Below are 11,568 nucleotides of genomic sequence, written 5' to 3'. Positions count from 1 at the left end.
TGCTCACATAGTTTTGGTGTAGTATGCACCGTTCATACCCAAACGTGACATTGACTTTCAAGTTGTTCCTTTTGCGATCTTTGCGAAAATAATTTTGAACACCACTTCAACATGAGGTTGGCATTAACAGAAAACTCAACCGGAATTTTGAGGCTAGTTAATAGCAGGCAATTTCACCCATCGAATTAAAAACAGTTATCAAAAATAATTGAAATTTTAACTAATAATATCTTATTTTTGATTTTGTGTTTATTAGTTATTAGTTTCCTTACTAATTTCGACTTTTTAATTTTATGGAAGGGGGTCTCCACTCAAAAAAGTTTAGGAACCTGTGCATTAATTTTAATGCCAGTAAATAACTAATGTAAACTAATAGGCTATTTTTCTCTATTCTGCAGTTAAATATGCGCCTTACATAAAAACAATGCATTTTATTATAGTAACTGTAACCTTTATAAATTATACTTCAAATAAACTCATTTTGAACAAAGAAAAGTTTATAAAAAAATAAATATGCCAGAGAAAATCAATGCAAGGAAATAGAAGTTCGAGCATTTTAATTGAATACCCTAATAATAGTAATACTCATTCTTGGTACTACAGTTAATATAAAACTATAATGAAAAAAAAAAAATCAGGTAGGCAGCATGCAATATGTTGTCAGAGTACTTAAAATACAGTACGTGAAATACTTGAAAGACATCAGTGTTTTTCTTTGTTTAAAGTTTTAAGCAATGTTTAATGATTCTTGTCATCAAACAGCATTAATGTTTTAATAGTTCCATTTTCCATTAAATACAAGTCATTATTAGACCTCCGTAAATATGCAGCAGCTTTGCCAAAAACACTGTAGGTTAAAAGCAGTATATCACACTTGCTTAAAACAAATTGATCAGCAATTACTTTCTCAAAACCAGTGCATGGATCTGCAACATTTGTAGAATTTTCTCTTTTTCGTTGATCTTTTAGTTTATCAATATGAATTATATCCCCTTCAATATCAATTGTTATATTTCTGTACAAACTTTTAACCTTGTCACGAAAGCCTTGCCAGTCACTAGCAACAAAAATTCTATAGCTTAATGGATCTGAATGTTTCTCAAGAAAAGACCACAAGGGCTTAATAGTTGTTAAAGTGTTTCGAATGTCCCCATCAGTTGGTATTGTTGGATTTCGACCAAATCTAATATGTGCACAAGCCAGCTTATGATGTTTTGTTGGTCTGGCATAATTAAGAGCTGGAGTATATTTTCTAATAACCCTCTTATTCATTTTAAATATACTCTGCCATAAATCAGCAAAAAGAATCGGTCGTGGTCTACCTTTAACCTTTTGTCTAAAAATGCTCTTATAAACAGGATTAGCTTTAAGATTATAAAAATAATCATAATTAGTGGTAAGATATACAACATCTTGCGGGTACTCTTCATCAAAGTCTATTACTTTCATTGATTCTCTAAATTTGCGATCGTTTAAGGCATACAAATGAGTGCTTGACAACCCTTCAAGCTCAGACTGATTTATTTTCCAATTGATCATTCGAGGATGATATAGTTTTGATAATGGACAGGGACTTTGCATATCTACCTTAAAAGTTCTATTTGTAACCAAAGACAGTAAATATGCAGAAAAGATGCCATGTTGTCGATCGCCCCATCCAGCACATGTTATATTACTATGACACAAATATACAATATATTTTTCTCCATTCCAGTGTTCTCTTGTACGTTGAGGATTATTGTAAGTCTGCATAGCAAGAGGCACAAAAGCTTTCCTACGTTTCAGTACTTTTTCATGACTAGGCCACATATCTTCTTTCCTGATCTTTTTATGTGACTGAGAATCTAATTTTCTGTTAAGGTCAGTTTTTTTCCTTTCAATATGAAAAGCTATGTCAATATCATTGAGGACAGGAGGAGCACCTTCATCAGAATTCTGAAACAAAATTCTCAAATAAGCTTGACATGCTTTACAAGGTCCAATTTTACTGACAAACTAATCAAAACTATTTATAAAAACATTTCTTTGAGGGGGGGGGGGGGGGGCCAGCACCCCCCCCCCTCCCGAAGAGATGCCTGGAAGAAACTCTCACCTAAGGTTGCGCTAAATGGGGCAGAATTATAAATAAAAAAGCTCATTTTGAGCTGCATTACTAAATTATACACATTCGAAGCCATGGAAAATAGACTTGCTTGCTTCATTAACTGTTTTCTACACCAAATGTCTGACATAAGTATAAAAGCCATAAAGGGGACAGTGACTGGTTAAAAAAAAAAGGGGGGGGGGGGGGGAGCGCTTTTTTTTACCAATGCTAATGTGAATAACAATGAGGAGTGAGGGGGCTCAAAGTTGATAGTTCACCCTGAGCGCCTCTGGCAAAAATGGAATTAGTAAAAATCACTGCAATTACCTCGGATGCATTATGCAAATCTTGTTGCTTGTGATATATGCTGGTAACAAAAAAACTTTTATCATCTCCGATGATTCTCCCACTCTGTCTTGGGGCTCTGTTTGCTTTCATGATTTCCAAGGGGGAAGCCAAAACAATATTGTGGATGTAGTACATGCTCACTAGCACTGAGCACATGCACAAAGTTAGAATAGCTGCTAGCACAACTGCAGGACGTGCCTGAAAAACATTCACAAATTTTGTAAAAGTAATAAATACATTCATCTTATATCATAGTATTCATAGATATAGGACGCCAAGGTCAAGTGGTAGAAAGCTCAACTGTTCGACTAAAAATCATGAGTTTGGTTCTCAGACTGGGAGTCTACATGATGTTCTTGAGTTCACCCAACTCTGATGCGTACCTGATTTATTTAAGTATTTATTTCTGAAATGACCATGAAACATTAAAAAATGGAATCACAGTATCGTAGTTTTTGGCAGCCATCATTACTATGACAACAGTAAAGAAAACTGGGTCAAGCAACAGGCTACCTTAGAGCTCATGCGAAAGCTATGGGTGACCAATATTAACTTTCAGTTGGATACACTCTATAAAAACGAATGTATGCACCACAAATAGACCCCATCATAAGGGCCCCACTCAATAAGGCTCCCGTCTTTATGATTCTGGACAATACGGCTCCCATCATTTTGACTCTAGACATGAGCTCACATCATTTCGACTCATTATACTCCTGACAAATAGGCTCCTGTCATTTCGGCTCCCGACAAAAGGGCTCCTGTCAATATGGTTTCCGGAGAGACAAAGTCTCTTGGTGAAACGTCCTCATTGAATATGACACTGGCCAGTGGGACCCAGAAATACAATGCATGCATCTCTTGTTCTGTATGCCCTATTTTTAATATTCTATCTAGTAAAAAAAAAAAAATAGTATGTTTTAAATTTAAGGGTCATCTAACTATGACTTCCATAAATGAGTCGGCTGCAGAATGTCCATTCCAACCTGCAGTATGCGTGTAGGTTATCAAACCAAAAAAATTCTCTTTGCCCATTTAAAAGAGTTTATAGTGGTAGTGGAGGTAGGATAAATGGTTACTTTTATGCCAATAGTGTTCATACAATTTATTCGCCTGGAGCCAATTTGTCCGGAGCCCATTTGTATGGAACCCATTTTTGGAGCCAATATGTCTAGAGTCCATATGTTGGGAGTCAATGAGTCGGGAGCCGATACGTCCTGAGACTTTTTGTCATAAGCCAATGTATTGCATGTCAATATGACGGAAGCCCTTTTGAAGGGAGGTAATAAGTCGTGGGCCCTTTTGATGGGTTTTTTTTAATTGGGTCGGCTTGTCGGGGTTATATGGATGAGGCCATTTTGTCAGTGCACCGCAACTCAGTGCTCACATGATACAGGCACAAGATAGCACCCTGCCTGAGGTGCCGGCAGACGTGCCTGATTCAATTTAGTGAACGACTACAGTAACCCATCTTATCCATAGCCCATCGCACTGTTTAAAACAAACGTGTACACCATTGTGTTCATCGAAAAGCCCTGGGTGCCTATTCGCACACTGCAAAATTCAAATTTTTCCTGCAGAAACCTTCCCTGGAGTATTCTTATCAATTCCACAAAGTTTCATGGCCATCGGATGAAAGATGAAGTAATGCATAAAGGACAAACAAACCAATATACTTTGATTTATATAATACTGGCGTCCCCGTCCACGCGCGTTGCCGCAGGGATTGAAGAAAGTCTGATGAAATATATAAGAACGGTTTCATGAATGCGTTACTAATCCTATGTTCTAAAATGCGTGATCCTATTTTCTAAAACTGAGTTATTTAATTGTAAACACTGCATGCGCTTGGATCATAGTTATCGGGACATGGATTTACCTACACTAGCGCGTGAAAACCTTGAGTGTACGTTAATCACTTAGCCAAATAATGAGGTAGAACACATTTCGGTGGCAACCCATGTGTCAAGGAAATAGAGGGGCGCTCTCGGGAGCCACCAACTACACTAGCGCAGAGGCTACTTAAACCTCACATTGGCGCCATTGTGCATAGAGGATAACCCAGAGTGCTAAATAGCATCCTGCTAACAATGATAGATTTTGCGTCATTCGCTAAAGTGACACAAATGAACAGGATTTTTTCTTGAACACGTAAAAAAAAATTATTTGTCGTGTTTTAAACATCTGTGTGACTGATGCAATATGTTAGCATTACTAATGGTCTAATATTAGATGCTCAGTCTCAATTTCTGATTGGATCGTCTAAAAATAGATGCTAATTGCATCATTCGCAAAGTGACAAAACTGTTTGGATTTTTTTTACTGACAAAAAGAAACATCACAGTTCATAGTCAAACCTAGGTTAATTAATTAAATCCACCCCCCCCCCCAGAAACCTCGAGAGTATTCATCAACTCCCTGAAGTTTTATGGCACTCTGTTAAATGGTGCCGAACTGCATCTGACTTTCATTTTTAAAAAATGTATATAGGAAAGAATCGCACCCACCCTCTGCGCTGTGCTTGTGAAATTAAAAAAAGATTATTAAACAGAACCCTTCCCTGTGCTTGTGAAATTAAAAAAAGATTATTAAACAGAACCCTTCCCTGAAGTGTTTAAATGAGCTCCCCAAAGTCTCATGGCTATCAGATGAACGGTGTCAAACCAAAATCGACTGTTATTTTTATATACCGTATATAGAGAAAAACAAATCGCGCACTGCTGGGGCGCCACTCCTGCCAATTTGAAATTTTCTTTTTTGCAGAAACCTCCCCAGGAGAATTTTCAACAACTTCCCTAAGTTTCATGGCGATTGGATGAAAAGGTGTAAAAAAGGTGTAGCAAATAAGCAATGCATAAAAGACAGACAAACAAACACACACACACATTGCTTACTATATATAGGCATATATTGACTAGTATGCCCGTCCCAGTGCATTGATTGCCGCTGGGTTAGAAGGAAGCCTGTGGCAAATTGCACCCTATTGGGGCGTCTGCGGATGCACCTGATTCAGCTTAGTTAAGGACTTTAATGCCCATAGTTTACGGGTGCCCGTGTACCAAATTTAAGTATTAGTCGCGTGGCTTGAATGAACAGATATCTTTCACCTAACAACCCCCCCCTCCCGCATACACCACGCCCCCAACCCCACCCCTATACGGTGTCCAAGCGTCCTTCTCACGCGTCTTTTCTTTTGGATATCGTGGCTAGCAGACAAGACGTGTTTTCACTGTCGAGCTAAGTCAAAAAATGTGTTACTGTTTGTCTTTATTTGTCTAATCTGTAATCACACTGTTGTGTGCTGACGAAGACCTTGGGTCGAAACGTCCATAGTACTTGTAACGGTCTTTAACTTGTGAGGTAACTAATACTATCTGTTTTATTACTAATCACTTATTACTGAAAAGTTTTAATTAGGCCTATATTGTATAAAAACAGGTAGATCTACATAAATGAAGAGTATTGGTACTTTACTACAAATAGCCCTCAGAAGGCTATTTGTACTGCTAATTTTAGCCGAACAATCAAATTTATTCTTAAATTCATTGTCCTGCGCATGCGTGCATAATTATTTTTATTAGCTTGTGTATAACATTCCAATTTTGAAACTGGTTGTAACTGTTTCGGTGGTCGAAGTGATTGTATTGGCTAGTTTGTGAGGGGTCGTCGTGGTCGAGTCGGTAAAGCTCATGGTTGCTAAACCGAAAAGTCTCGAGTTCGAACCCTCGGGCAGATGAGGCTCGTTAGCTGGGGACAGCCACTCTTCTAGGAGAGACAACTCCAAAATTAAACAACTGCTGCCTTGTAGTTTGTTCTTGGTTGGACAAAGGCTATGGAAGCAAATCCAAAAAGAAAAGCAGGCTGAAATCGGAGTCAATGGCCTCAAAGGCGCATAACCAGTTGACACGTAACGCTTGTGTTGGAGGCGTGGTCGAGTCGGCAAAAAAGCTCATGGTTGATAAATTCGAACAAAGTCTCGAGTTCAAAACCCACTGGCAGATAAATCTCGATCACCCTATAACACTAATAATTAAGAACGAAGAAGAAGAAGAAGAAAAGAAGGCTAGTTTGTTTTCGAGGCGTAGGTTCTATTCCCTTTGGCTCAGGGTTGATTTTTTTTCTTTTTTGCATAAAAAAAAATGTACTTCAGGATTAGGGTTAAGCATTAGGGTTAGGCATAGGGTTAAGTTTAGGGTTTGGCATAGGGTTAGGTATAGGGTTAGTGATAAGGTTAGATCTAAAAAATAATTAGTTCTAGATCTATACAGCATGAAAAAGGGAATTCAAGAATCACAGAAAAAATGCCTCACGCTGATTGGCCGGAGTATGAATAGCCTTCATAATGCTATTTGTAGTAAAGTACGAATAGCCGCAGTATTTTTCAAAACCTAGATTCTAGATTTCTAGATGTGAAATAATTATTAAAATTTAAGAAGTCACCTTTTTTTACACATTACTAGTCGCGGACGATATTACGTACCTAAAACGATAGATTACCAAAATTTTAGATCTAGATACTAGATAAGATCTAGAATCTAGATATAGATCTAGATTAGATCTATTATCTTACTTGTAGCCTAAGCTTAAATTTAAATTCTAAAATTAAAACTAGATTCTTTCTAGAATTTAGTTTTGTTGCTAAGTTAGGAAGGAAAACCATGATTCTAATCTAGATTATTATCTAATCTAGATCTAATAATATCTAGATCTATCTTGATCTAGATACTAGAATATCTAGATCTAGAAATCTAGATCTAGATTAAGATTAGTAAAGTTTAAAGTAAGTTAGATCTCTAGATATCTAGATTCTAGATCAAGATTCGGTAATCTATCGTTTTGGGTACGTAAAATCGCCCGCGGCTATTAATGTACGAAAAAGTTACCTCATTGTCAAGGCTTTAGTAGAAGTATATTGTGATATATTTGTGTCAAATATTATAGATAAATGAATAATAAACCTAAATCAATGGCTAAATATATCAATATATGCCAGAAATTAACTTTAAACAGCAGTGTTTGCGAGCAAGATTTGCTATATAAACAGCAGCCATTTGTAAAATAGAGTGACTTCCGCCTGTCTCGCGCTATATCCGCTATAAAAAAAAACTTAAACAAGATGGCTGCTATAGTAAATGAGCATGGTTGCATCTGTTGGAAATATCGCTAGTCTTCATTTATTACTGAAAAGTTTTAATTCAATTGTTTAAAAACAGGTACCTAAATGAAAGAAGGAAACATTTTTGTATTTTTCAAAACATAAATCCTCCTCAAAATGTGAAATAATTATTAAAATTTAAGGAGTCACCTGTTTTTCACATTACTAGTCGCGGGCGATTTTACGTACCCAAAACGATAGATTACCCAAGATTCTTGTCTTGATCTAGACTATTCTAGATCTAGAATTTGTCTAGATCTATAATCAAATCTTAGATCTAGAATCTAGCTAGATCTAGAAAATCTAGATCTAGATTCTACTAGATTTCTAGATTGTAGATCTAGAGTCTAGATCTAATCTAGAGATCTAGAGATTCTAGACTACTCTAAATCTAGATCTAGAATCTAGAGATTCTAGGCACTGACTAATCAGTGTGTAGATCTAGAATCTAGATGAAGCGGAGAAGTTTAAACTTACTAAAAACACGTTGAAAGTAAATTTTCTCATTATATTTAACTTTGCTCATGTTTAGCTGATCGTAAACTTCCATCAAGCTAGTCTTTCCAAGATTACTTTCGCGAGCTGTCAAAATGCATCTTCAGTCGCAGCCATTTTTAACCACGAGCCAGTCAAAACCAGCTCAAAGACCTTTAACCTAGTGCTAGTGGAATTAATTTTTAGACCCTAATGGCCAAACAGTCTAAGTTCTAAACAGTACCCTATTCATCATGAGTTAATGGTTATTTTTCAACACTCATTTGGATTTAGATCTAGATCTAGAGATTTGTTGGTTTTTTTCAAAAGTGTGATAAATAGTAGAGGAGAGTGGTGAGAAGTGGGAGAAGAGGGACATCGGTGACAGTTAAAGTTTTTATTTTGCTTGTGTTTTCTGTAGATATTGTTCCTGAATGACAGATAGATCTAGAGTGACATACAGATGAGATAGCGTAACAGAAAGAAATTGAAAGTTTAAATATTCTTGGCTACTTAGTTGGAACTAGTTGTTTTATTCCAAATTACTTGATGGCGCATTTTGCAAATATTGTGTTTTGTTGAGTTTGAATTATGGTGGTGTGTAAGCTAACAGAAAACTTTAATGAGCACCAGCAGTGTTTCTTCCAGACTTTTTTCTCCGGGGGGGGGGCACTTGAAATTTTCGGGGGGGCGGTAAACTTTCTTCGGGGGGGCGGACTCTGTTAAAAGTATATATTTTCTATATAAATTATATAAATTTCATTTCGTTCGGGGGGGCGGTAAAAAATTTTCGGGGGGGCCCCGAAGAGATGCCTGGAAGAAACTCTGAGCACCAGAAATGTAGATCTATCATAAAAGAGCAGTTTTACTTCACCAAAATCGTAAATCGGTCATGGAGAAAAAACATAAACCCAGAGTTTCTTCCAGGCATCTCTTCGGGCATTCGGCGAAGCCCCCCCCCTGAAAAATTCAACCGCCCCCCCCCCCCCCCCCGAACGAAATGAAATTTATATAGTTTATATAGAATCTAGAAAATATATACTTTTAACAGTGTCCACCCCCTCCCCTAAGAAAGTCTACCGCCCCCCCCCCCAAAAATTTTTTTTATTTCAAGTGCCACCCCCCCCCCCCCGGAGTAAAAAGTCTGGAAGAAACACTGCATGAACCTAATAACGAATCCTTGAACTCATCATTAAGTTAAGTCAACAAATTATAGAAATTCGTTTAAGATTAGCGCCCATTATAGAAACTATAATTTTTTTGCGGTCAACAAGGTCTTGCACTTAGGGCTCTTAATCTTCTACAGGTGGCACAGGGATTTTGGAAATTTTCACTTGCAGTATCCTGATGAAAATGATGGAAATTTTCGAGCTCTTTTGAGATACAGAGCCATGGGCGGGGACGAAACACTTAAACATCATGTAGAAAATTCTTCAAAAAATGCAAGATATGTAAGTCCCACAATTCAGAATGAAGTGATACATTAATTGTTCAAAAGATTGTTGCGAAAATTACTTCTGTCAAATTGTTTACTGTCTTAGCCGATGAAACTAGTGATACGAGCAGACCCGTGACGTAGTAGTTGCTTTATTTTCTCCTTATCAGCAATTCATAATTTGTGAATTCAAAACTACCCCCTCCCGCCCAGTGAAAGCAGCTGTTTACAGACAAAGAAGAGATCAATCAGAAATTGTTGCCTCCCCTTCGTTTCAAATCGTTTATTACTAAATTATCTGCCCGTAATAGCCGTCACTAACCCGGCTCTACAATTGTAAACATTCGGGGTGAACCACAGCTCACCTGACAGGTGGGGATCAGGGGCGGAACTACAGTGCCGCCAGACCCCGCAATGCGTGGAGGGGGGGGGGGGGGGCACGCCGTTTAGGGACCCACAGCCGACCAAAACCAATTTTTTTTTTTAGTTAATTTTTTTTATTTTCTTTCATTTTTGACTTGATGGTTGTTTTGTTAAAAGAATACTGTAGCTGCGGTTGGATTATCTTTATTCTATAGACACCATCCCACGCTCTTGTATAATTAATTATTCTTTTCCCTTTGTTTTTATACTATACCATTGTGAAAGATCGGCAAACGTTTAAACCACTTCCATGACTTATTTCCCTTTTTTAAATAGTCAAATATGGGTGCTCATAAGCTCCTTTTAATAGATGTGTACTAAGCAATTAAAAATCAATTACTTCTCTAAATAAAAAAAAATACTAAAGAATGAGATAGTATAAAAAGGAAATGTATCTAAAATTAATAATATAAATATAAAAAGACATAAAAATAAACATAACACGAGAAACCATTAAATATACAAAGCTTTGATATTTTATATTCTTTTGACCGATTTAAGGTTAAGAAATGATACGGCCAACATAAAATAAAACAGATTTTCAAAAATACTTATGCACTCAAACACATGAGATGTTGTTGTAGTTTATTTTAATTGAAAAAAAAAAGCGGAGACATTTTGTTTCAAAACCCGATCAGGCCAGAAATGAGTAGCCTATGTTCATATTTTTGTTTATGTTATGGTCAAAGCCCGAAGTTGGCCAATATCGCCTCCCATTGAACGGTCAAAGTCCGAAACTGAAATAGCTCTTGATTTCGGCCTTTGGCTAGGGAAGACCGGCCAAAGTCCGAATTAGAAGATCATTAGCAGATTTTTTTTTTATGCCGTGAGGATCATGAAATTAAGTTTTTATTGATTATTAATTAAAGTAAATGACAGAAACATTCAAATTTTTTATTGTGCTATAGTCTCAATCAATCAATATTATCATTTGTTACACCAAGTTGAACTTTTATGGCATTTAGAATTACATAGTAGCTTGTTATTTTTACACTTGCAGCGATTTGTTGTGCACTTGGTTGTGCTATTGCAGCGAGTGTAGCCTTGGCCCTCAGTCAATGATTGTGAAGATGCGATGGTTCGTAGTGATTTTTCCTCAGTGCCAACTGACGACAATAAGAGCAGTTTTTTCTTGAAGGATTGAAAACTCACTTCAAGCATACAGTTGTTTTAGAACACCATGTTCCGCTCCTAATTTGTAGAAACCGCCCTCGACGCTCATGACAACTGCAATCACGCTTCGGGGATCACCGCGACCTCTGTCAACATCTGGAACACGGATGCGTACATTATCACCCATTTCAGCATCTTTAAATTTTGTATTTGATGTTTTAAGCATCTTAGCACCTTGAGTTTGCAAGCTAGTATGAGCTGCTGACCTGTGTTCCATGATGTCTTGTTTGTTGTGACATAATCTGCAGGTAATATTGCCTCCGTACCCTTCGTCTGCTTCATTGGGTATTCCACACATAGCATGGACATCGTTGCCACAGGACCCACAAGAACAGTGTTTCTTCCAGACAGTTTTCTCCGGGGGGGGGGGTGCACTTGAAATTTTCGGGGGGGGGGGCGGTAGAGTTCGGGGGGGACGGGGTGCGGGGGGGGGGGGGGGCGGACACTGTTAAAAGTATATATTTTTATATAATATTA

General features: G+C 37.4%; 1 protein-coding gene across 1 annotated transcript; it reads right to left on the bottom strand.

The window, feature by feature from the left end:
• Positions 1-541: 541 nt before the first annotated feature.
• On the bottom strand, positions 542-8,233 carry LOC131932881 (uncharacterized). The gene is made up of 3 exons (XM_059289785.1): positions 8,064-8,233; positions 2,411-2,629; positions 542-1,935 (listed from the first exon to the last, which is right to left on the bottom strand). The coding sequence occupies exons 1-3, from the start codon at positions 8,091-8,093 to the stop codon at positions 739-741; spliced, it is 1,446 nt and encodes a 481-aa protein (XP_059145768.1). The 5' UTR covers positions 8,094-8,233; the 3' UTR covers positions 542-738.
• Between the last annotated feature and the right edge of the window lie 3,335 nt (positions 8,234-11,568).

Source organism: Physella acuta, unplaced genomic scaffold (genome assembly GCF_028476545.2).
Source record: "Physella acuta isolate Inbredline_101_S28 unplaced genomic scaffold, ASM2847654v3 ptg002304l, whole genome shotgun sequence".
In the NCBI taxonomy this organism is placed as follows: domain Eukaryota; kingdom Metazoa; phylum Mollusca; class Gastropoda; family Physidae; genus Physella; species Physella acuta.
Note: the sequence above shows the minus strand (reverse complement) of the source record. Positions and strands in the feature narration are given on the sequence as shown.